Source organism: Malaclemys terrapin, chromosome 3, assembly GCF_027887155.1.
Source record: "Malaclemys terrapin pileata isolate rMalTer1 chromosome 3, rMalTer1.hap1, whole genome shotgun sequence".
NCBI classification, from domain to species: Eukaryota; Metazoa; Chordata; order Testudines; family Emydidae; genus Malaclemys; species Malaclemys terrapin.
In genome coordinates, this window is record NC_071507.1 from 41,656,182 (window position 1) to 41,683,582 (window position 27,401).

The following is a 27,401-nucleotide window of genomic DNA, read 5'->3' on the forward strand; positions in this document are numbered from 1 at the left end:
CTGTGGTGTGGATGGTTGGCTTAGCCAGGTGTATGCTCCAGTGGTCAATTCTAGCTTCTGCTGCTAGTCTTCCCCTATCAAGAATACTAGTTTTTCAGAGAACTTTATGTTGTAAATAATGAAGGTGATTTTTTGCATCTTAGTGCAGATCTGAAGATAACACTATCTGGGGGAGGATGAGCCTGTGGTGACTTTACACCAGGGCGGGCAAGCTTTTTGGCCTGAGGGTCACATGAGGGAATAGAAATTGTATGGCAGGCCATGGATGCTCACAAAATTGGGGTTGGGGTGTAGGAAGGGGTGTGGGCTCTGGGGTGGGGCTGGGGATGAGAGTTTTGGGGTGCAGGAGGGTGCTCCAGGCTGGGATTGAGGGGTTTGGAGAGTGGGAAGGGGATCAGGGCTGGAGCAGGAGGTTAGGGCATGGGGAGAGGCTCAGGGGTGTACAGGATCAGAGCGGCGTTTACCTCAAGCGGCTCCTGGAAGCAGTGGCGTGTCCCATCTCCAGCTCTTACGCGGAGGCGCAGCCTGGTGGCTCTGCACCCTGGCCCATCCTCAGGCACCGCCCCTGCAGCTCCCATTGGAGCGCATAGGAGCTGGAGCGGTGCCATGCCGTGGTTCCCTGCACCATGAGCTATCCCCTCCCTGCACACATCCCCTAGCTATCCTCTCCTTTCACCCTGAGCTATCCCCTTCTTCTTCCAGTGGTGTCCATGTGGGTGCTCCACTCTAGGTGTCGGTGCATTCCTGCGCCGGAGATGGGAGATTTCTCGCAGGAGTACTCGGTCGGGGGAAGGGCGCGCACAGGAGTCGTCTTGTCCCCTCAGTTCCTTCTCAGCTGTCCTCGGCTGCAGACGGAGCTCCGCGGCAGTGCTCTCTTTGATACTTTCTGAAAGGAAAAAAAAAGTTAGAAGTTACATAGGAACTTCTTTTAGTCTATACTTAGTTACATTGTTTAGTTAGTCTTAGACTATACATAGTTACATAGTTTTGTTAGTTTCTCTTAGAGGTTTTTCTTAAGAGAAGAAAGAAGAAGACTTTTTCTCTCCTTAACTCCCTGTTTGGGAACAGTTTCTACAGTTTACCATTACAATTAACTCCCACCATTATCTCTCGAGAGGCGGGAGAGGCTTAACTGCAGTCATGCCGAGAATTCTCAATCTCTATTCTCACCGACAATGTGGTGTGCATGTTTTACATCAATTGCCAAGGAGGAGCCAGGTCTCACTCGCTATGCGGAGAAGCCATGAATATATGGAACTTCTGCATCTGCAACAATATAAACATCACAGCATCATACCTACCAGGGTGCCAAACCACTACAGCCGACAACCTCAGCAGGCACGTCTCACAGGAACACGAGTGGGAAATCCATGACAGTGTTCTCAACACAATATTCCAAAAATGAGGTTACCCAGTAATTGACCTTTTCACCTCAGTGACAAATCACAAATGTCCACTATTTTGCTCCAGGACAGGCCTGGCACCAGGATCATTAGGGGATGCCTTCCTCATCCTGTGGAACGCGTGACCCAAGTACACCTTCCCACTGATCCCCCGGGTCATCCGTAAGATATGACTCAACAGAGCATACATCATTCTCATTGTCCCCACATGGCCCAGGCAGACTTGGTTTCCATACCTCTCATGTCTAGCAGTCTGTGCCCCACAACTGCTGCCTTTCCGGACGGACCTCCTGTCCCAGAACAAGGGCCTGACCCAGCGAAACTCCATCTCAAAGCGTGGCTCCTCTCTGGTTCCAACATGGGGAATCGAACTGTTTGGAGAAAGTAAAACAGGTATTACTAACTAGCTGTCGCCTTACCATGAGAAATACTTACCGTCACAAGTGGAGAAGATTCTCCCTTTGGTGTCAGCAAAAACAGCTGGACGCGACCAAGGTGCCTCTATCTATGATCCTAGACTACCTACTAGAACTGAAGGAAATGGGGTTAGCCATAAGCTCTATTAAAGAACACCTTGCTGCCATTACGGCCCTCCATGAACAGATAGAAGGGGCTTCAATATTCGCTCACCTGATTACACGGCGCTTTCTAGCAGGTATACAGAACATGTACTCAGAAGTATACCAACCTGCACCACCACAGGATCTCAATCTTGTGCTCAAATGTCTCGCAAGACCACCCTTCGAACCTCTAGCAACCTGCTCGCTCCTTCATATGTCAATGAAGGTCGCATTCCTAGTGGCAATCACGTCTGCCAGACGTGTCAGCGAAATATGAGCATTGATGGCTGAACCACCGTACACTGTATTTACCAAAGACAAAATCATGTTATGTCCTCGCCCAAAATTCTTGCCCAAAGTGGCTACAAATTTTCATATTAACCAAACCATACACTTACCTGCCTTCCATCCCAAGCCACATAATGACTCTCGAGAAGCAACATTGCACATGCTAGATGTCATACGGGCTGTAGCCTTCTACTTGGACAGAACTAAACCATTCTGCAAGTCACCAAGACTATTCATCTCTACAACAGAGCAAGCCAGAGGCTCTATAATATTGACCCAGAGACTCTCCAAATGGGTCTCTACCTGTACTCAAACTTTCTACCACCTGCATCACAAAGAACCCCCCTTGGGCATCAGATCCCACTCAACGCGAGCCATAGCGACATCGATTGCATTCTTGAACAATGTCCCCTTAATGGATATTTGTAGATCTGCAACCTGGACATTGGAGCACACTTTTGCCAAGCATTATGCTATCACCCAAGGCCTTGTCTCAGACTCTTATCATTGGCCTTACAGTGCTCTCATCACACACTTATACATAACTCCAAACCCCTACCACCTCTGGTGGGGTACTGCTCTACAAGTACCTAGAGTAGAGAAGGAATAGAGGGGACGGTTGGGGGAGCGTGTGCTACAGGAGGTGCCAACGGCTGCACGAGACGACCCCTGTGCGCGCCCTTCCCCTGACCGAGTACTGCTGCGAGAAATCTCCGATCTCTGGCACAGGGATGCACCGACACCTGGAGTGGAACACCCACCGGGGGACACATCTCGAAGAACCATGGTTACTGCACAAGGTGAGTGACTTCTTCTCCCTGCACACAGCCCCTAGCTACCCCCTCCCTGCACCCTGAACTACTCCCCTGCCTGCACTCTGAGCTACCCCCTACCTGCACACAGCCCCTAGCTACCCCTCCCTGCACCCTGAACTACTCCCCTGTCTGCACTCTGAGCTAACCCCTACCTGCACACAGCCCTGAGCTCCCCCCCCCCACACCTGCACACAGCTCTTAGGTACCCCTCACCCTGCATCTTGAGCTATTTTAAAACTTTTTGAGCTGAGCCCCCCACCTTTGAGTTATAATTTTGATTGCTCCCCTCCCCCCCCACAACCCAGACAAGCTGGGTGGCCTGCTAAGGTGAGTCAGAGGCGGCGGTGGTGCTCCTTCCCCGGACCCCACTGTGCAGAGCTGGCTTGAGTCCCGCTGGCCCCTGCCCACCCAAAATAAAAGTCAAACGACACCTATGCCTGAGTGCCCCTCCCACCCCCGGCCTAGAGCCCTGAGTCCTTCTCTCCCCTGCTGGGCCCTGGAGTTTTTATAGCATGTTGGGGGCACCTCAGAAAGAAAAAGTTTGAGAACCCCGATGTAGGTTATGTTTTTTCCCATTGTTGAAAGGTTTTGTCTTTTAAATATGTGTGGTCGGACAGGTGGGGGGAGATGTGATATTCAAAGTGGTTTTTATACATATGTTCTTCAAAAGCTGGAAATGATACAGTGTTTAACAAAATGTGGCAGAACAGAGAGCCCTACACTGAGGGCAGGTCGTTTAAAATGGGAGTGTCACTAGGGTGTAGTTCTGGAATACTAGCAGTTTCAATTGAGTCTCTGGCAGTACTCCAGTCAAGCCTGGGCCTCATATTTGCTTCAGACAGAATTAAAGGGATGGCTTGCAGGACTGGGTCTCAAATAGCTAATACAAAACATTCAGGGAGAAAAAGAATGAGCCAGTCTTCCTTGAAAAGTTAATGTGAAGTATTAGAATTGGCTCTAGTTGACTGGCTTGAGTTCTATGATTGAGAATGGTGGAAAAGTTGGAGGAGAGAATGGAATATCAGGGATAACTAATTGCAGGGTGGGGAAGGAGCTATGCAATATTTTTTGAAGCTAAAAGCTTGAGTGGCATTTTGTTTCAGGAAATTGATCTGGAGTTTATCCTGGTGTGATTTGTACTGCCATTCCAGGAGTGTCCCTGAAAACAGTCACTATGATCTGGTGCAATATTTTGTGGTTGATGAGCCTTATAACGGAAGTTTTGCAGTTTGTTGTTTAGAATCATATGAACTTTCAGTTTATTGAAAATTTTGTATGCACTTTTCTTGGTCTGGGTAGAAGGTTGTGTAGATTGTTCTTTGTGCCACCTTATGAAGTTCTCGTTCTTCACTTAGTATGAGCATCTAGTGCTTACTACCCCGAGTAGTCCCATTGAAGCTGGTGAATTCAGCAAGAAACACTACAATCAGTAGTATGGGCATGTCTCAGGACCTAGGAAAACAGGCTGTGTTTCAAAAAAGTGTTGGTTGTGATCAGATCTAGGTGGGAAGCTAGGAGCCAAAATTGCATGTAAAAACCATAATCAGGCATTTTATAAAATTAAAAATTATTCAAATATTGGAAGATCATCAGAGTAATTAAACTGAATTAAGTTAAAGCTAATATGCTGCTATGAGTTACTTTGGATACTTTGTTTTGTCATGAGTAAGAGTGGTACATAGCTGTTCTGCCCCAGGAACAGTCCAGACTTGGTTATAATTCCTTCTCTGGTTTTCTTCCTTGCTGCAATGGGGGAAAGTCATCTGCACCTCCTTTTTACCATGCAGATTACTTCTTTCCTCATGCTAGCTCAGTTCTGCTGTCTGGTGCACTGGGCATGGAGCCAAAGCTGCAAAGTATACAGTTGCACTAAGGTCAGCATAGTAACATAATCTAGTTTAAAGCATGTTATTTGCTGCATAGTTGAAATCCACACTATTGTCCTCCTGTGTTCAGATACTGGTGAACAGCCACGTACTACTATAGTTTGCAAATTCCATTTGATAAGCCTTGTGTGAAGGACTGTCACATTGTTCCTGACAGGCCTCCTGGAGAAATCTCATTATTATGATTATACCGTGTTGGTGTTCAATAAATATTGATGAATAGAGAGAGAGCCCTTAAAATCAGGAATCTTATTCTGTGCTGAGCCTGTGCTTCCTCACTTGTATCTACATTTTTCAGTGCTGAGATGATACATGTATTTATGTGCTTGTGCGTATGTTTTATAGTTTGAAAATTTTTGATGCTTTGGTGGGAAGGGTCACCGTCAAATCAAATTTGGCCTCAGATTTAGGTTTTACAAGATGTACCAATAGAAATGGTTCCACAAATTTTAAACAAATTGAAATCATTTGGAATTGTGGATGCTCATCACCTCTGAAAATCTGACCCTTCTACTGTAACAATGTGTGTAGATTCCCTTCAGACCATGGTCTGTGGTATTGGATCATAAACCTTTGTGTTTTATTCAAACCTTTCACGCTGTTTCATCAGTATACTCCCCCCCCCAGCTTTGAAACACATATCAATTAATTCACTATGTATTCTAGGATCCCACAGACTTTGAGTGGAGCTTCTGGATGGAATGGGGAAAGGAACGTATAATATGGCTTCTGCTTGGCCATCTAATGGTATCACAGATGTCAAGGCTCTTTATGGAAAAGGTATGAATGCATGTGTTTCGCAGGAGTGCACCTTATATTTTTTCAGTTAGCTGTGAGACCTGGAAAACAGAACACTTGTATTACAAATTGTTGAAAAGTATATTCTATAGAATGAAAAATTCCAAGAAATTGTATCTAGGAGATATAATTATTTATGACCCAGTTCTGCCACCTTTACTCAAATGAGGAAGCAGTCCCATTTAAATCCAGAGCTTTGGAGCGGAGCCCGGAGCAGCTCCGGAGCAGTGGAGCTGCAGGTTTTTGCCTGGAGCGGAGCCAGAGCACAGCTCCAAAGCCCTGTTTAAATCAACGCCTCATTGTGAGTAAGGTTGAGAGAACTGGGCCTATAGTTAGGGACTTAATACTTTCCTGTGAGAATACTCAAAAATGATGTTGGATAATGGGGACTTGGATATGCACGATATTTGGGACCAAACCTGATACACATCATGCAGGTGCATGACAGCCAAAAGCAGCATGTCTCTACATGGATGGGCAATTATACCACAGACCCAGTACAGTGTAACTCTGTCCCCTCGTATGTGCTGTGGAGAAGAGATGTCCGAGGTATGTTTTTTCCATTGGAAAATGTAATTGTTGAAACTAAAATTTTACACTGGAAAATATTGGATTTTTTTTAATGATTTTTTTTTTTATTTTTTCCAAAGCAGCATTTAATCCAAACATTTTGCTTTGTTTTGAAGTGCTTATTTGAACTGAACCATTTCTATTTGAGGAGTTGATTCAAATAGAAACAGTTAATTTCAAATTGATATTTCAACTTAAAATGTCGTTTTAAAGTGAAATGTCAGTTCAGAATGTTTCAGATCCAATTGACATTTAATTTAAATATTTAATTTCACAGTGTCAAAACATTTAATTTCAACACTTGCATGTGAATATTTCATTCTACAAAAAATGTCTTTCTTTTCTTGTGTGGTCCTGAATCAGGACAAAACCAAATATTGGACTTTTCTGGAGGATACAAATTCTGTTTTCTGACCACAGCTCAACTGGGAAGATTTTTCATCTCCCACAATCTGCAAAGCTAGCCCCTCTTAGTACCACAAACCCACATTTTCAGAACTTAGGGGGCAGGGAGGATTATAAAGCTATAAAGTGACTAAGCTATATATAAAAATTTAGCAATTTTATTGTCTAATATCTGGGTCCTTCCATGGCTAGAAGTAAGAACCATTAGAAAGCTGCTTTGAAACTCTTGTTCCTATCCTATAGGAATGAGATTTCAGGCCCTTTTGCAGGACTGGATACCTGTTCTGGATCATTGACATTTTGCAGGGAAAATCCACAAATGAGGGGGGAAAGAAGGAAACATTTTTGTGGTAGGGTGATTTAAGGGGGGGAAATAGTGGCTGTATGAAGCTTCTCAGTGGTTGTGCTGGTCCTATCAATTTTTAGTGGCAGTGCAAGAAATGACCTAAGGACTGCCAAAGTTTGGAGCCAATATAATGGATTTGTTCACTTCCTGCCCCCATAATTTTATAAAGAAGATGATAAATAAGGAATATAAGTAACTGAAAACAAGGGTCAAATAATGGGAAGTGTCACGTAACCAGCCCTGCCTATAATAATTTCAGCAATGTAGTATGTAAAAATGGGGTGTCCTTTAATAAAACATATTCTTGGTTTACAGAGAGAGGAAGGGGACCAGTTTATAGTTCCTTAGCATTAATCAGAGATGAAATTACATGGAACTTTGAATCTGAAGTTGAATCATAATCATGTATCTCAGAAAAGAATAATTTAATAACCCTATTGTTCTGCTTTTATTAATCTGCTTCATTATGCAGACTGTTTGTTTTTTTTAAAGACAAAATCTAATTTCTTTCACTGCTACCTTTCCTTATAGAACACCAAACATTTGTGCTTTGGGGGCAGTGCAGAATGTGTAACACCAGGTATTTCAGCAGTTTCAGCTGAGAGGTTTTATAAAGCTCCTTTGAGTCCCGAAAGAGATTGTCTCAGGTGGGATGAAGATCTGACTGCCAGCAGTTATGGTTCATGGAATCTGTATTGGAAACACATGGGAACACTAGGCAGTCCCTGCGGAGATATTGTCATGATACTGCCTGTGACCTTGTATCACTTTTTTCATTTTTTTGTGCTAGCTTTTTCTTAGAACTTGGGTGATCTGTAAATTGAAAATAAAGTTAGAAGCATTGATACTGCGGATGTAAGAAAAAGAAGGTGAATGTAATGAATTGGTCTTTTGAAAATGGCAGGTGAAGGGCAGGAAATGTAGTAGTAGTAATCATAATAAGAAAATGTGCTGCACAGGAATCATCACAGTTGAATAGGCCATTGATTCATCTTGTCTCTGAGAGTGCAACACGTCAAATATTTAAGAATATCTTCAGTATACTTAATTGTGTAATAATGTAAAGGGGAAATGATGTTTTGTCTGCAGCTGAGGATCAATTTCTGCCCTTCAGCATTCGGAATGACGGCCCTGGTAATTTTATCCTAGCTAGTGTAACTGTAACTACTTGGCTTATTCAGATAAATACCACTGTGCAGGTGATCTGCAGGGAGTACTTTTCTTCTAGGATTTTGGGAACCAGAGCAAGGTGTTACAGAAGATCTTGGGGTGTGTGGGGTACCTTAGTCATGCATCCTGCAGATTCATGGGGTTGGAAATCCTTGTGTTTCCATTAGACGGAATAATTTTGAAAGCATATGCGAGTTTTAGTCCCTTGTTCAGTTTGTCCACAAGAGAGAGAGAGGATCTAACCTCGTAAATATCTAGGATGGAATGCATTTGCTAACTTGTTTGTGTAAATATGATGGATGCTAATAATGTAGAATGGAAAAGAAGCCATAAACCTAATTATAATCAAGGAATATTTGAGTAACTAATTTACAGTCACATTTGTTCACTTCTAATTATTAGCCCCATGTCTTGCTGTGAATAGTTCACTGGACTTTTGTGTCATGTGATTCTTTAACTGTCATGTCCTGTTCTAGAGACATGGACTTCAGTTTTCTTGTGACGCTTTGCAGGAAGAAATTATTTAAAAATTATTTAAAACAGTTGCACTCAGCAGTCACACTAGTAGGAAGCTACATACTGTATTTGAGTTGAATGCTCACAGAGGAGCCAACGTTTAGATGCACTAGAAGAACATTTCTTTTACAATTTTTAAAGGGGTCTCTACTACTATTGTGTTAAAGTGATTCTCAGTGCGACTCTCTCCATTTTTTGAGTTCAGATTTATAATGAGTAATGATATAAGCTTATGTGCATTGTTTAGATTTTAAATCATGTTAAATTATGTAAAAAGCAGCAAGAGGGTTCTTTTCACAGTTGGAATCACTTCAGTAGTTTCTTCTTAGCATCTTGTTGATGCTATTTTCAGCCTCAAACACTGCTTCAAGAAAGGCAGAGAGAGACAGAGACATCCAGACAAGCAACTTCAAGAGCTTCAAAGAACTGCTGATGCAAGCTGAACATGTCAGGAGAATGTTCTCAATCTGGATGTTTACTACACATACTACTGTCCTTATCTTAGAAACCCTGGAACCCTCCTGAGAGACCACAGCAAAATCCATAAAACTCCTATGTTATGTTGCAGGATTTTAAACTGCCATTTCTTTTTAAAAATATATTTTTATTGCCATTAATACATGCAAATTTAATTTTTTCAATATTTTAAGGCAAATAATATGGAAAAATAAAACTTTATTATTATGATTATTATTTGTATTATGGTAACACAGAGAGACCCCGGTCAGGATGGGAGCAGTGTTGCGCTAAGTGTTGTATGTGTGTGTTTATAGGTGGATGTGAACCTTGCCCTGAAGAGGTTAAGCACTGATGCTATACCGATGTGTTTTAATATAAACCCATTCAACAATGCACTGTGAGAGTGCATGTGCAAATTGTCTTAGAACCTTTGAAGCTGATTAAATTTTAGCTAACAAAACCAAAAGTTTCTTATTGTAGGTTTCCTGGTCTGCCAATTTCCTGTGCATTTAAATTCACAATCCTAACATACTAATACAGTGTTTTGCATTGATTGTAAACACACCGAACAGATTTAAATGCACACACATTTATGTATATCTGCCTAGCTATCTGCATACAGAAAAGTCTATAGATAGGTACAATAGGGCATATAATAATTGTAGTTAGAAAGTGCCCTCAGTGAAGTGCTCCTGGTGTTACACAAATAAGTTAAAATAAAATCCTAGTGAAATAATTAAGCAAACAATATTTGGTGCCATTAACAGTGAAAAGGGGGTGTGGAGGGGAGAGTGGTCTGAATGTAATTAAAAATTAACACTGCTTTTTAGAGAGATTTAGAGTGGTAATTGCTCTTCATTTAGCCGTGAGGCGTAGCAGGGATCTGTGAGGCTTGCTAGTCACATGCCCTCCCCATTCCATAAGGATACACATCCCTCCTGTTAAAGGGGAGGATAAGGGGCAAAACTGTGAGAACATGCAGAGCTTCAAGAAAAGCCTGCTCCTTCCATTGGATTTTCTCTGGGAGGAAAGCGCTGGGCCTAGTGGTCTGTGTTTGCACAGATGCAAGTTTGGTTCCCTAGTTTCCTAGGCTGGCAGGCCTCATAGTAGTGTTGGAACAGTTTTTATAGTGGGGGTGGTGAGAGCCATTGAAAAAAACTGTAAACTCTGTATATTATGGAAACCACTTCAAGACTGGGGGTGCTGCTGTACCTCTAGTTCCAGCACTCCTGCCTTAGTCCTTGGTGGAGGAGAAAGCAACTCTTGCTTTTCTCTAGCTGTCCCATGGCTGATGCACAGCGCAACACTGATTGGCTCCTGAAGGAGCTGTTTCCAACTCTCTTCTTTGACTATTTTTGATAGTAGCAAATGGTGGAGGCAAAGAGTTATATACAAGAATCAATCTGTTGGGTGGGAGGTGGCAGTGGGACTGCTCACCTGCACATAGCACACTATAAAACAATGAGGGGAAAGAAATGTGGGCAGGGACACCGGGGCAATTCCTCTAAGCATATAAATAGTGCCAAATGATCTTTAATGTCCATGCAGAGCAGAGAATGCTTCAATGTTAACTTCTCATCTGAAAGGCCCTCACAGAAAAAACTGCGTGGAGCTCAAATTCTCTAACTTGAAGAAAGAAGCGATTAATTGATCCTATCAGAATTTAAACCTCTGGTTCCAGGGAGTCCTTGTATTTCACAACTGATATTTAGATCATTAGGCATTTTTAAAACTAAAGTTATATTACTTTTTGTAATATCAGTACTGTTCTCAGGTTGGTATTTTGTGTCTATTTATTTTTGCCATTAAAAACATACGGTTTTGTTAAGATAAATGTCATGTTTTGGGGGGTTGATTAATAATTTTTACTTCTATTATTTTAAATTGAAAGTCCCCCTCTCTCCTTTTCTTCCAGTACAAACCCTGGTGTCTTATGGCATATGGGATGGTGGCCTGCTGGTTTCTATTAGGAATCAATGGCTTGACAGTGATTTTGCTACATATAGCCATTTCATTTTCCGTGGCTCAGTTTCAGACAGCAGTCCTGACATGGCTGTGCTCACTACTTTTGTTAACAACTTTGCGCGTACCAGCCGTGGAAGAAGCAAAGGTAATTTTTTTAGTGTGATCAAAGTATGGTATTTATTTATCATGATCGTGGACAGCATTTTATTGCAAAACCCTTATCAGCAGAATCACTTTTAGTTTTGCCGAGGCAAAGATGGGCTCAAAAGAACTTTCTAGGTGCTAAGGTGCAGTAGGTGTTGGTACAGCCTTTGACTGTAGCATCTCATTTGGAAATGTTAATAACCTTGCTGAGAACTCCCTCTAGTGAGCTCTCTCTCATATGTATTGTCATGGTGTGTTGTGGCCCTGAGTACTAAAAGATGACTAGATTCATAACAAGCTTGTTATTCTATAGAGTTTCATGTTGGTGTAAACTGAGAAGAGAACTGTGAGGCAGACAGAAGAGTCTTGTTCTCCATTGCAGCTTACTTGTTCTCTTTTAAACAATAGATGAAATCATTGAATGCAATAAACTGTAGTGTATGCTCAAACTAATCTGATTTACCCACTTTCTTTAAGACCTGACTATATTTTAATTAAAACTGCTGTCTGTGGATTTCAAAACCATTTATCTACAGCTCTGCTTGCTTTTATTATTGTCATCATTATCTTCAAATTACCTTTTTATGATGCCTTTCCTCCCAAAGGATTCTAAAGAGCAGCTGAATTGATGAATGAAATGAGTGGTCTTACATATGAGGAGCATCTGGATTATTTAGTCCTGAGAGAAGGTTAAAAGGCAACACAAGTGAAGTACTTAAACTAGTCAAGGATTGTTATAAAATCAAGACTGAATAGCCTTTTGGAGATTGATGAACAAGCCAGAACTAAAGGTCATACAATTAGGTGCAGGAGGGAACATATTAAAAAAGAATTGAGGACCTTTTGCAGAGAGAGTGGTGAATAGGTGGAATGGGATTCTAGTTGAGATAGTAGACTCAAATAGTAAGAATTGAGCAAAAGTTGAATGACTGTATGGAATTTAATAAATTAAAGAGGCATTATTCATTTTGGTGTTTGGAAGGAGCCAGATGCCTTTTCAGGGAGTCAAGAGGGAATTTTTTCTGATCATGCTTTCCCTTTCAGATGCCATCCCACACTTGAAAAGGGCCCAAGACCTGCTTCTATGCCTACATTGCACCAGTGGTTGACATAAAAAGTTAACATTTATAGTAGAGTGATTGCTTATACGTATTCAGCTCTTGATGTGCATTGCCCCATGTGCCAGAGATCGCAGTCTTTTTGCCTGCTGACCAATGGCTGCGCCCTTCTCCCGCGGGCATGAAATGACAGAGTAGGGACAACTTCCTCTGTTCCTTCTAACTGCCCTTGGCTGAAAGATGAAGGAATTGCCAGTGTCCTTATTCCACAGCCTAGTTTACCTAGTTTTTCTTGTAACTCCTGGATATGGTTAGTTGACAGCAGTAGTACTAGGGTTAGCTTTTCATAGGTTTTAAGTATTGTTTACAGTTAGGTTTCATCTGAGTAACTTTTAAAATAATTTTCTATCTCTGTGGCTGAACAGAATTCTCCTGGTTTCAGATATGGCCTTTATGCGATATGGCCATTCTCCTTAATGATGGCCATTCTAAAAGTTTGTTTTGTTTAGGTGAGGGTCCAATGCTCTATTTGTTTTTCAAATAGGCGAGAGAAGCTTGTTTGAAGCTGTTCCCGTTAGATAAATCTATGAGACTGGCCTCAGATTTGGGCATTCCCTGTGCCTTTGGAGCCGTCGTCTTCAAAAAATGCACTGGCACCTACAACCACTTGGTTTTGTGCCTCTTCCACTTCTTCCACAGAGGCTCCGTCTCTGAAATCTTATCTGATAGGAGTAGCACACACCATCATTCCGCTGGGGAACATAAAAAGTGGCCACCTTCTCAGGCACCCTCTAAAAAAAGGAGACAGAAATCTTCTCATCAAGTCTCTGCTAATAGTCGTTCAAGGCATCAACATGGTCTTTTTTGACACCCTAAAGCACACTAGTACACATCCTTTGGTACTGTTGAAGGAATAGTCCCTTGTAGTTACCCACACTGATAATGTGGTACTCTATAGCATACCTCAAGATATGGATTTTTCTGTCACTCCCTCTTCCACAGTCTAATGGCTATAACAGAAATTCTTCCAGATATTTAACTTCCTTTTAATCTGTTGCTCCTAGTTAGATCCCTTGCACAAACCCTAGACATTCCACTCTCTCTGGTGTTTACACCCTTTGAATACTTTAATTGGTTTTGCTTGTATTCAGTTTTTATTCATATGCTGGTTCCTCTAGACCAGTGTTTTTAGCCTGGGGTGCGAGATGCCCTTTCTGGGGGCGCGAGACATGCCAGATGTTTTTAGAAGGTAAATCATCGAAAAGACAAATTAAGTACAGGCACGTAAGTACAACTACTTTGATGAAACAAACCTATGTATTTATTAACATTATACATTTTTTAACGATTAATGTAATATACAAACAAAAATATATCTAGGTTTAAGGGGTGTGAGAACATATTTTTTAAGTTTAAGGGGTGCAAAAACATATTTTGATTTTTGATAAGGGATGCAAGAACATATTTTGAGAACCAAAGGGGTGCAGGCTGCAGAAAAGGTTAAGAACCACTGCTCTAGACTCTTCATTTCTGTTGCTCTTTTCTGAATTCCCTCAAATTTGTCAACATCTTTCTGATACTGAGGCACTCAGCTCCTAATATGTTTGCATCACATCCATCAAGAGGATGATTATGTATATTACCTACCTAACCCTTTGTGTAAGAAGCCTACAGATTTTTTTGCAATGTGTAAATATAAATAAATAAATATTTGAATGTGAACCCCTGCCTTCCACACCTCCAGTTGTTGGAATTTTTGTATTTGAGGTCTAGCTCAAAATCAGATTCAGCATGTCTGCTGCTTCTTGAAACATGGCATTATTCATGGGAAATAATGGGGGTTATCCCTTGTCATGTTGATTGGTGTTATATGAATAAAGCCCTGTGCGTCAAGATGAAATTATATGCCTTAATGTGTCAAGGTTATTTTGATGGAGCATAATATATGATAAACAAGTGCTCCACTAATGCTCCAGTAAACACATCTCTACTTCAAGAGAGATGTAATCGCTCTAATTCAAAATGCTGATTTTTTTCATATCCCAGAGTTGCTTAGTCAAACTTGGCAGTTTCTCTTTCATGACTGTAGGTTTCTGAATTGGAAAATGAAGCCTATTGCTCTAACAGTTGGATTTATGCCAAAACAAGGGTAGTTAACCATCCTTTAACTGACTGGCATAGACTCAGTTTTGCTGTCTTCATCCTCTGCTTCCTTTCACTGGCTATATGGATTTTAAAGAAACTGTTCTTCGCTTGTGAACAGATTTATTTGTCCTATTATCCTCTCTCCAAAAGACACTTTTGTTAGGACTGACAAACTCATTTCTCTTTGGTTCCAATGCATGGTGCAGCAGGACCGGATCTTATCAAATGGTGGGTGGGGAAGGTGGAGGGCTATTAAATCCACTACAGTATAGATGTTACCATCCAAACACAGTTCACTGACATGTGGGCATTCAACAAGTCTGTTAATTACATTGAGAATTTCCTGCCCTTCGTCTCCATACATAACTCACCTTTGTGTCTCCCCTTCCCCAGTGCAGGAGAATGAAAGGAGCAGGCAGCTGCTGCCACTGAGCCACCTTCCTGCTGCTCCACTAGCCCATGTGGGCTACAGCATTTCTGCTCTGCACAGGCAGGGAGCAGCCTCTGTCTGCAGGAACCAGCAAGCCCTGCAGCGGCCTCTGTTGGGGCGGCCAGAACTGCAGTCTTGTCATAACAGCTGAGGCTACCAACAGTGTCATCTAGCAGCTCCAGTGTTAGCTTTCCCTCAGCCTGAAACCCTGATATGCCAAGGAATTAAGTGTGAATAGTGCCTCCCCACTATGCGCTGGTGCCTCCCCAGGGAGGCACATGTCATAGTTTGAGAATCTATATTAATTGCCCTTTATTGATGATGACCTAAGGACTAGTAAAGTGCCAGTAAGAATGCTGATTGTTTGATATCGAATCCCATCATGTTATAAACATTCTCTGTTTTGTTTTGCAGAGAGGGTGGTACGACACTGAAAATGAGTACTACTTGCTGCTCTTCACCCTGACTGTTCGCTGCCTCTACTACACTAGTTTCAGCCTTGAATACTGCTGGCATGGGTCTACCCAGAAGAGGTACCACTCATTTTTTTGGATGCTGGCGTACATGTTCTACTATCCTGTGTTCCACAATGGACCCATTATGACCTTCAATGAATTTACTAAGCAGGTAACAGCACTTTCAAGATGATACAGCTCTTGGTTTTCAGTACATCTGATGTGGACTGAGGACTAAATCCTCTGAGGTGCTGCGTACTTCCTGCAAGGTTCCCAGCACCTTCACACATTACCTTTAATGTGGGGGTTGACAGCTCTGGGCACTTTGATAAATTGGCCAGAATGGGCCTGAAAGAAGGAAGACAAAAGCTTGAAAATTAATTTGGGGTCCTGAGCTAAAACTACATATTATTAAACACCCTCTGAACTTCAGAAGATTTTGGTTCTGGATTCAGACTTTGAAGCTCAGGCCTATATCTTGAAAATAATATCTGAAAAGCTGCCAAATGAATTGGTGACCTCTTCCCAGCTGCCAGATGTATGTATTCAAGCTGTATTAAATTAAAAGGGGAAAGAGATTGTGTGTGTGTGAGGAGGTGGAGGTAGGGCAGATACTTTCATCTTTTGAGAGGTGGTGTTGTTAATTAGATGAACATTTTGGTTAGGCAGAGCCTAAAATTCTCTTTAATCCATTACTTCAGATGATTCTTCTGATAATGTATTTTAAAATGCACTTTGCAGATGAGTCTGAGTTAAAAGTTTCATTTACAGTTACCTACTTGAGAAAAAATTCTCATTGATGAGATTTTCAAACAGAAAATATTCTTAATGTTCGTGTATCTCCATCTTCCCCTTTTTTGTATGGCTTGAAGTACATTGCACGCAGAAAGAGGGGACCACTAAGAACACAAGCTTAGGTATTACCTGGTTACACATCAGCCATAGACTAATACTGAATTCACAAAAAACTAGTAATTAAAAACTAAGTATTGATTGAGTGACAGATTGAAGGAAAATGTCCAAATAGGTCTAAAAATCTAGTGATTGGGGTAAAGATGGGCTAATTTAAACTCGGAACCTTAGTTTTCCACATATATTTTTTATTATCTTCTGAATGAGACTGTGATGGCTTGGAGATATGACTATTCTAGTTCCTTTTTTAAATAGATGCATATTTTTTCAATCAACTAGATACCTGAGAAAACCCACAGTAGAAACATAGTAGTTTTCATTGATGCATTTGGTGATTTCAGTGCCCAGTGTCCATAACTGAGTCTAATATAAAATTTTCTCCTTCCTGGCTGTTGTAAGGGACTTCTATTTCCACGTGGTCTTTAGAAAAACAAAGTAATTTAGTTGCTTTAAAGAATACATCTGGATCTGAATTTGACAACATCAAGGTATACAACAATGGCATAGAGACAGGTCAGTTTTGAGCATGTTAGTGAGGGAACTTTTGAAAACAGTTCATAGATATCATTTAATTGTGGGTATCACAGGCGATACACCTTATTCAAATGAAAAATTTCCAGAAGATGAATAAATTGCTCTTTATCATTTTCAGTTTTTCTTGCATGGTAACAGCTCCATCCATCCCCATTGTGTTTCTAACATGCCCATCATCATAGTATCTAAGTGCTGAACAAAAATACAGCCCTACTGTCTTCCATACAAAGATGGGCATTCCAATATTGTTATTTTCCTGAACAGCAGATAAAAGTGTAAGAGATATTTTGATGCTTGGACTCAGTTCAAGCTTATGCACTGAACAAAGCCAAGTTGAAAGTCAGCTAGAAAATTATACGTAAATAAGAATGAAAGAATTTTCAGTATTAGTCCCCAGAAAATTTGTGATTCTTATCCTTATCCTGAACCAGATGTTTAAGTTTTGTAAAGCCAAAATTACAGGAAAGTCTTGGAGGTGCCAGATTTGGGGGTCTTAAGATAGAGAACATTCTTAATGTAGTCATGTTTTCTGGGCACTCTACCATATGTAGCATATGAAAAATGAAAAGAAAAGGTAAACCCTGCCCACCATCCCACATAGGTGCAGTGGAAACAGAAATTATAGGGTCATCATGTGTATATGAGTGATAAAATATTCCTTCAGCTGTTTGCAAATCCTTCATTTTGTTGCATTGAATGTGTCATAGCTGGCAGTTGATGAGTTGGACCACATTTTCCCCTGACGCTGATTTGAAAGCCCTGTTAAATAGTTTAAACAACTATTTCCAAACTTTTGAAAGCTGAGACCCTCTTTAAAAAAAAAATGAACCCAGTCATGTGCCTGAAACATTGCCATGTGTTGTTAAAGGTCATTTCACCTTAATTTATACATCTCCCTGGCTAGTCTTTTATGCCCCCCCTCTCCTAGGGGACTCTGCTGTAATTCTTCATGATATGATTCTTTCTCCCCTTTCTTATGCTTTGATGAGCAGTGAAATAACTAACAATGTTGACATGTAAATGATCATCATTGGGATATCCGTTACTATCCATTCAAGTAAATGGTACAGTTTAAACCTCAGAGTGGCTGTTTCAGGTGGTCTACAAATTCATGCAGATGTCTCTGCGTCGATTACACTTTTTTCACAGTTTGAAGCTTTTCTTTGAAACCATAACAGGTAAAGGCTAATTTTTAATTAAAATGAAAGCTGAGACTCTGGAGAACAATTGAGCATCTAGTTTGGCTAATCATTCACATCTCTCACTTTGGGAAATGCAGGATATTGCTACCTGGACTTGAATAGTAACAGGACAGAGACTTTCACCTCTAGGCAACCACTTCAGATAAAAGCCTAGATTGGTAGTAAGCAAAAGTCATTAGTTGGGTCAGTCGTCTCCTTTGACTCTCTGGTAGCTTACATGAAATGAGTGGATGACCTCAGTCCAGTTCTCTGAATAGCTAGGAGCCCACACCACAGAAATCGTCACCACTGTTGGCACCAATTGGTATCCTAGTTAAGTCTCAGTAGAAATGGCACGAAGGCAGTAGTACTCTCACAGCCTGGCAATATCAAGTCACATTGGTGATATGGCCTGGGTGAGCTTACACTTTTGCTGTGCATGTGCATGCTGTATCTGATCTCCTGATAGGCATAGACTTCAGTTTTCAGTGCTATCAATCAACCCCTTTAATAAACACTATTACAAATAAACATTTCTACCTGAGGCACTTGGTGTGTAGGTGTACTGTGAGGGACTGATAATTTCAAGGTACAAGGCATGTGCAATAGTAGCACAGACATACCAGCTGGTCACTAAATACAGCAGTGAGATATGCTTTGCAGTTAAAATTTTATAAAAGTCAAGATACTTACAGTGTATGGGTATTGCATCAATGAAAAGCCAACTTGTGACACACCAGGATACTGAACAGAGGCAAGAACATGGTCTAGCATAGATATAGTTCTGAATGTGTAATTGCTGTGCAGCTCAAAGGAAGACAAGATAATAAAATAGCCTCCACCACCAATAGAGCAGATGGAACCTCAAAGCAGCATGTACTCTCAGAAAACTAATTTAGTCCTGTGTGGAATGTTTAATGCTTGGTTTGAAAGAAAATACTAGGGATTGCCTCTGTGTTCTTGTAACTCCATAACTGTAAGCAACATGCATGGATCTGTCCAAGTGAGTGCCATTGTAACCAGCTAGACACTAGCCCCATGCTTTACTTAGGGATGTGGTTAACTTTTGGTGACTGGCTTGTACTTCTGATAGTCCTCCACCGCCCACCTGGCTAAAATGAATTTTATCATGTTAGAGTGAACATGGGAAGGCTCAGTGACAGGAAGAGATATGCTTATCACCTGGTGCAGTGGAGAAAAAGATTCTCTTGCTAAAGAAATACATGATGAAAATACAGTTAACAAAAATAGAATACGTTACACTTTTAAGAATTAGTAGAAGTGAACTATATTTGTCTATAGTGAAATCTGTACATGGGCTAGCCAGCATGAGCTAGCTTGAATCCAGCTAGTGCAGGTAATGATAGCAGTGAAGACAGTGCTGCACAACCTTCAGAGCAGGCTCGCGGGAAAAGGATGTACCCAGGGTCCATGCCAGCCTTGAACTACCCACACTGACGCCTGCACTGTGGTGTCTTCACTGCTATTGTTATTTGTGCTAGTTGGGTTCAAACTAGCATGGATAGGCTAGCCTGTGCACAGCTTTGTTTTCTTTTCTGTGCGTATGTCCAACATTTGGACACTCATTTTCCATTAGAATGATTAGGAATCTGGTGTCCAGTTCCCCTTTGTGGCTTTGAATAGAAAAATCAACGCACACACCGATACTGCATTGAACCGTGACTAACAGAAGTGCCAGAGGAATTAAAGGGGCCGAGTCAAGTGATTTTTCAGTACTTTGAAGAAACTTGGTCTCTTCAAACTACTCACTGCCAGTGAGATGTCATTAAGGGAGATGAGTCAGAAGAGCAATAGCATCTGGAAAGCTCATTGAAAGATGTAACAAGTTATCAGGTAATTTTCTAGACTTCACTAAGAACAAGCCAATCAATTGTGCCTCTATAAAGCCCTTTTCAGGAGAAGAACAAAACTGGTGGGGAGAAAATTCAAATGAATACAGTATTTACCTTTTAACGTTAGCTTAGATGAAGACTGAAGAAATATTTCCTTATTATATATCATTTTATAGCTCCAAAAGCATGCTAATCGCTTCAAAGAAAACACCGCTGCCACAAACAGACCTAAATTTTAGGCATGAGACAATGAGTCGGGGAGAGACAAACAGTAAAGGAGGATGCCTGTTACTGTAATATGATCGCATTTGAAGTATGCATATGCATAGCTTGGTGGTTCTGCAAGATTTGACTTTTAAACAAAATTTAAAAAGGAAGATAAGGTTATTAAATAATTCATATTATTGACTCCCTTGCAGGTGTTGCAGAAGAAGTGCATTTGTTGGAGTGACTTAAATGAGGAGAGGGTAGTGACTTGGCAGAATATAGAGGGGCATCTGAATGATAATTAATTAGCAATTTTCAGTAGCTCTATCCGGGTGCATGAGGTATGAAGTACGTTTATTGCTTTTATCATAAAAAGAAGAATTGCAGAAACTCTTTATTAATCTTGGGAGTGAGAAGAATGTTGCTGTTTAACATGCTGGAAAATGGAGTTCCAGAAAATGAAAAATAGCAAAACTATTCTATGGCAAAGAGCTTTCAGTAATAATGCTTTTACTTTGTTATAATTGCTTTGCAAAAATGGGATAGTTTGACCTTTTATTAATAGTAGCCTGCGTCAGGCAGCTGTGCCACAGAACCATCCAAGATTGCTTAATCAAGGCTATCCCTCTACTTGTGGGGAAGGTTGACGTGAACTCCACTATCCCTAGAATGGACAGTCAGCTGTGACCAGACATCATCATTACTAATGAGGTACAGAAGAGGATCCTAATGGTGGATGTCACAGTTCCTTTTGAGAACAGGACCGTGGCCTTCTCTGACACCCAAGCTCAAAAAAAGAAAAGAAAAAAAAAATACACCTCCCCCCTCCCGGCCAATGCCCTGGGAACTGGGGGTTACAAGGTTCAAATATACGCACTGATCGTTGGAGCCGTGGGCACATGGGATCCCAGTAAAGAGTGAGCATTATGAGAATGTGGAATTGGTCAGCGCTATGCCCCGCTGATGCAGCAACTCATGGTGTTGGACCATCAAGTGGTCAAGGGACGTTTATTTAGAATATATCACCAGACAATGGCAATGCCAGGAGAAATGAGCTAGATTGCCAATTTAGTCTCTAAGGTGCCACAAGTACTCCTGTTCTTTTTGCGGATACAGACTAACATGGCTGCTACTCTTAAAAACAGGAACGTAGCTGAAATATTTTTTTAATAGATGGTATTTATTTAGGGATAAAGTACCCTAAATTCTCAATTACTGAGGGGCAATTTACATTGATTGTTACAGTATTTATTTTTCACAAGTTATTTCTAGTATAACTTTCCATGGATATGGATATTTAAACTGTACTGTTAAATTTATTACCCTAATTTGGGATATTGCAGATTATGTATTATGTGCATTTTATGACTTTTTATACCAAACTTACTATCTTTGGATAACTTAAGCATTCCACACGGGTGAATAGAACCTTTTTTTATTAATCTGTGCTGTAGATAACTTTCACATAAACTTTAATAAAATGTTTAATTTTTGTATTACGGTAGTGCCCAGAGGCCCCAACCAATAATTATAGGCCCTATTATGCCAGCTACCATACAAACACGTGCAAAGACATGGCAGTTTCTGTAGGTCAAAAATGTCAACCAGCCCCTACAAATTTATCTGCAGAATTTGTGGGTGTTATGTACGCAAATACATGCAGCCCATATTAGAACTTAACTTCCCAATTTGTACATGTAAACACCCATATTTGCATACATTTGTGGAGGCCAGTTGAAACCTTGATCCTTCCACCCAAAATTTCAGAGGGTCTGTCTTTTGTATAGTATGCAAAATATTCATGTGCAAACCTGATTTAGGTATGTAAATGTGCGTTGGCTTCTGTAAGTAGCTTTCTGCATGCACAAACAGATGTATGCGAAAATGTATCAGGTTCACAAAAGGGAGGGATTTGAAAATTAAAGCTCAACATCTGTAGTGTTCTTTGGTTTGCATGCTGTATTGTGTGTGAATCTGGAAGACAATGCTCGTTTCCCACTAAACAGTAGATTACCGTATATTCTAGCCTACTTCAGGGAGAAGGTGGAATGAGACTTAGTATATGAATGCGTTTAATACAGTTAATGTCCTAGAATTTGGTGGGCATCCTGGGAAACATGCCTACTACAAAATTTAAATCTTCCCCCATATGATTTAAACTTGTGAGACCAGCACTTGCTCAGCAGATCACCATAGCTCTTGCTGACCGTGGCAATGTTACAGGAGTAAAGCATTTAGTGTGACAAATTGTTTTTGAGCAATAAATCCAGTGTATTAGGTACAAACAGGAGAGTTTCAACATCACACTGTGTTACTTTTTCTCTTCCCCTTTCTTGTCTTCAACAAATATTTACCACTACCACAGCCACTATGTGGAAAATGTTGTAGTTCCCTTTGGCTTTTCCCAGCATCTAAGGATATTGATAGATACAGGATGATTATAATTTGTCTCTCACATCTGGACTCTCTTAAGGTTATAGTGCCTGGGAACAACTAATAGTGTTTGTCTCTTTCTCCAGTAGTTGCTTCTGCTAAGGCTGTAGTAGCCTCCGAGGCTCCTGCCTGCCTGCCTGCTTTGTGGACCCCTTGGTCAGTCTCAGCAAATCAACCTCAGTCTCCTTCACCCTTCTGTAGCAGAACCACACTTGTTCTCTTGGTTCAGGGCCCTCCAAGTTATGTGGAGTGTATGTGAGTGTGTGTGTGCACGGATGCATGGGTACAGGGGGATCCACCAACAATCACAGCAGGCTTTGCAGTTGGAAGAAGTAGCATCAGCATCCAAGAGCAACATCTTGGGTAAACTATGGAGAGATGCAGATTACATTTAAATAATGCCTCCAGAACTTAAAATTCATTCTGAACGTGGGGTGTGTGTGTGTGTGTGTGTGTGTGTGTGTGTAAATATACATATACGTAACATATTAAATGAATTATACATAAAGGGTATACATAATATAAAATATATATGAATGCTTATATGAATCACTTGATGGTTTAAATGCAGCCACCTCTGGCATATACCATGATTGTTCTTTGACAATGCCTGACCCTATTACACAGCATATTAAGGCATACCTTAATCTCTAAAGACAGTATCAGGGCCCATAGAGTTTAGGTCTCTGAGCCTATTTATAAAGCTCATTGAAGTCAATTGAGAGACTCCCATTACCTTTGGTGGGCTTTGGATCAGGCTTTCTATGGGAGATCACCTTGAATAAAAAAACCTACATTTTTATTACTAGATGTCCTCAGGCATTGAAAAAAATCGATGTTAAGACCCCTGCCTAGTTTTCTTATTACAATGTTTTTTCCTTAAAGTAGGTGACCTGGTAGGTTATTTCTTCCTCTACAAAGGCTATTTAACTAAATGCTTCAAAAATACTTAATGCCTTTTTATGAGAACAACAAAATGTTGTACAGCTACTCAAAACCCACCCCTAAAGGTGAACTGAAAGAAACTAAGGAGAATAGTAAATTTTTGTCTATTAATTTGCTTTATTTTAGTAACTTTGCCTGTCAGAATTTTTAAATTCCAGGGTTTTTGTATGAGTCTGAAGGCAAAGTGCTGTCTTTGGAAAAAATTAATCCAACAGATGTTAAAGGAGAATAGACTGTTAATTGAAGATATTGTAGTTCTGTTTATCTCCCTGGAATGACTTCTGTTACCTTGTATCAGTGAGAGGAAATTCTATAACACGCTTACACTTGTGTGGTTAAAAATACATGTTAGTGCTGTAGGTTTGTTTTTAGGCTGTTCTCCAGGTTCTTCTGCCTGGTGTGGGGTTCTTGCACTTTACACCCAAGCATATGATGCTGGCCACTGTTAGAGACAGGATACTGCATTAGATGGACCTTGGGTCTGTTCCAGTCTGCCTGTTCCTACATTCCTGTGTTCCCATGTGTGAAGAGACACTAAAATGAGGGACGTCAGTGGTAGATACATGCTGAGAGAAGCATAACGTTTTCTTTTCATGTGCTCTTTGAGAAGCTTGTGTTTATTTCTTAGCAGATAATTTTTGCTGGATCAGGTACTTAGGGTATAATTCACAGAGCCAGATACAGGTTTTATTAAAATGACTTGTATTCCTCTGTGTGACAGCCCTCTAGAAATTAGAGGATTATAATTAAATCAGGCTCTCCTTGAGCATCTTCAAATATGATGGCATTCAACGTATTTGGTGCCCCCAGGCTCAGAAATTGTCTGGCAGTGGGGTGACAGGATATCTAAATTGATAATGTGGGGATGTAGGGTGATACATCTCCTGCCCTCATTGGATATACATAAATACCCCTGCAGGACTGAACCATTTGAAGCATTCATTAAAGCAAATCAAAAATGTGAGCAGATGAAAACATAACACACCTGTTTCAGGGAGCTGTGTTGTGAGATAGATACAACAATCCACAGGCCCTGTAGCACTGTCGAAGCGTGCTGCATGTATCGAGGCAGTGCACCATGCTCTTGAATTGGGATGGCTAATGTGGAAGCTCTGCACTATTGTGGCTTGCACCACTTCAGTCCTACTGATTGAAGTTGCAGAAGTACAAGTCTGTAGTATAGACAGGATATAGAAGGGAAGTGTCCTTTTTCTCCATTTGAGAATAGCAGTCTTGGTGGTGCAGATAAATAAAAAGAAATTAAATTTTAAAAGTTGGCATCAAAAAGTCCATTTGAATGAATTGTCTGGTCATTTGTACACAATATTTTTGATTTCTTTCTGTAGATGAAGAGACAAGAAGCCTGCAGTTTGAAGATTAACCCTTGCATTTTACTGCTGGGCATAGTTCGCATTTTCTTTTGGTGGTGGTTGGCAGAGTTGATGATTCATCTCATGTATATCCATGCCATATACAGTAGTTCTTCACATCTGGAAGCAGCCTCCTACTGGACTTTAGGTCAGTGTAAATATTACTTACTTTGAATATACTTGTTAATTACTTATTTGTTACCTAATCAGTGCCCAAAAGATGCTTTATAGACACATAAGGCAAGAGTTTGCTTCCTCTCAAAAATTATAATTAAGACCATTTTAATATTTTCAAATTCAAAAGTTAAAACAAATTGAAAAAATGTAGTTGAAATTTCCACCTTGTTTTTATGCCAACTGCAGAGCTGGTTGAAATTATTTGAAGTTTTGAGGAGAAAAACGAAAAACATTTTGAGAAATTTTTCACAATTCTTCCTTCCCACCCTGGTATTTTTTCCTCCAAACTGTTCTACTGATCTAAAAAGACAAAATAGATCAAAAGGATAGAGCAAGGGATTCCAGAAGAAAACAAGGTGGTAGGCAGGCAATGATCTATGTATATACTGTTTAGTTCATGATGTTTACCATCATTGTGTATGTATGTGTGTGAGACAGAGATGTTTAGAATTTTAAAATAACTTTTCCCCTAGCTCTTTTTCAGTTTCTTGTTCTTTCTTTTTGGTGGCTGTATGATAATTTGATTATAGATGCTTAAATATTATAATGAGTGCAGTATAAAAATGTTGATAGTAGTCACTGTAGTCACATTCAAGCTGTAGTCACTTAGGCCTGGTCTACAGTATGAGTTTAATTCTAATTTAGCAGCATTAAATTGAATTAACCCTGCACCCGTCCACACAACGAAGGCATTTATTTCGAAATAAAGGGCTCTTAAAATCGATTTCTGTACTCCTCCTCAATGAGCGGAGTAGCGCCAAAATCGATATTGTCATTTCGAATTAGGGTTAGTGTGGCTGCAATTCGATGGTATTGGCCTCCGGGAGCTATCCCACAGTGCACCATTGTGACCGCTCTGGACAGCAATCTGAACTCGGATGCACTGGCCAGGTAGACTGGAAAAGCCCCGCGAACATTTGAATTTAATTTCCTGTTTGCCCAGCACAGGAGAGCATAGGTAACCACAGAGAGCTCATCAGCACAGATAACCATGCAGGCCGATAATCAAAAAAGAGCACCAGTATGGACCGTACGGGAGGTATTGGATCTGATCGCTATATGGGGAGAGGATTCAGTGCTAGCAGAACTTCGTTCAAAAAGACAAAATGCCAAAACTTTTGAAAACATCTCCAAGGGCATGATGGAGAGAGGCCACAATAGGGACTCAGAGCAATGCCGCGTGAAAGTCAAGGAGCTCAGACAAGCCTATCAGAAAACAAAGGAGGCAAACGGTCGCTCCGGGTCAGAGCCGCAGACATACCGTTTCTACGCTGAGCTGCATGCAGTTCTAAGGGGGGCCGCCACCACTACCCCACCTCTGACCGTGGATTCCGAGGTGGGGGTAATCTCATCAGCCACACCTGAGGATTCTGTGGACAGGGAGGAGGAGGAGGAGGAGGAGGACAAGCTTGCAGAGAGAACACAGCAATCCGTTCTCCCCAACAGCTAGGATCTTTTTCTCAGCCTGACTGAAGTACCCTCCCAAGCCAGTACCCAAGACCATGACCCCATGGAAGGGACCTCAGGTGAGTTTACCTTTTAAAATATAAAACATGGTTTAAAAGCAAACGTTTTTTAATGATTAATTTGCCCTGAGGACTTGGGATGCATTCGCGGCCAGTACAGCTACTGGAGAAGTCTGTTAACGTGTCTTGGGATGGAGCGGAAATCCTCCAGGGACATCTCCATGAAGCTCTTCTGGAGTTACTCCAAAAGCCTTTGCAGAAGGTTTCTGGGCAATGCAGCCTTATTCCGTCCTCCATGGTAGGACACTTGACCACGCCATGCTAGTAGCAAGTAATCTGATATCATTGCATGACAAAGCCTGGCAGCGTATGGTCCCGGTGTTTGCTGGCATTCAAGCAACATCCGTTCTTTATCTTGCTGTGTAATCCTCAGGAGAGTGATATCGCTCATGGTAACCTGGTTGAAATACGGGAATTTAATTAAGGAGACAGAGGTGGCCATTCCTACTGGACTGTTTGCCTGTGGCTGAAAATAAATCCTTCCCTGCAGTTAGCCAAGCGCCGGGGAGTGAGGGGGGAGAGGGGGAAATTGGTGCTGAGTTTTTCGCCTTTGGCTAGCAGGGATCTTCCCTGATACCAGCCACGCGGTGGGGGGAGGGGTACAGCGATCACGATCATCCCAGAGAATTGGATGGGGGGGGGGCTAGTTTGTTTTCTGCTGCTGAAGGTTAACAGGAAAACCGCAGCAGTCAACGGGCTTTGCTTGGTATGTGGGAAAGGAGGGCGCAGAAGCTGAATTCTGTTGCCCGGACCTGCATCTGTGATCTCTAACACCAAAGCCACAGGCACTCAATATTAAGATGGAAAATGCGACCTTGTACTGAAATCACATGTGCTATGTAATGTGAAT

The 27,401-nt window shown here is 41.1% G+C and overlaps 1 protein-coding gene across 6 annotated transcripts in view; it reads left to right on the forward strand.

Moving 5' to 3' along the window:
• Nucleotides 1-27,401, forward strand: part of HHAT (hedgehog acyltransferase) — a 336,479-nt gene that overhangs the window by 28,124 nt on the left and 280,954 nt on the right. For all 6 annotated transcript variants that reach the window (XM_054021316.1, XM_054021317.1, XM_054021315.1 and 3 more), the window contains 4 exons: nucleotides 5,619-5,732; nucleotides 11,132-11,326; nucleotides 15,373-15,585; nucleotides 24,825-24,996. In XM_054021316.1, coding sequence (XP_053877291.1) covers nucleotides 5,619-5,732; nucleotides 11,132-11,326; nucleotides 15,373-15,585; nucleotides 24,825-24,996 — 694 coding nt within the window. The remainder of the gene's footprint in view (nucleotides 1-5,618; nucleotides 5,733-11,131; nucleotides 11,327-15,372; nucleotides 15,586-24,824; nucleotides 24,997-27,401) is intronic.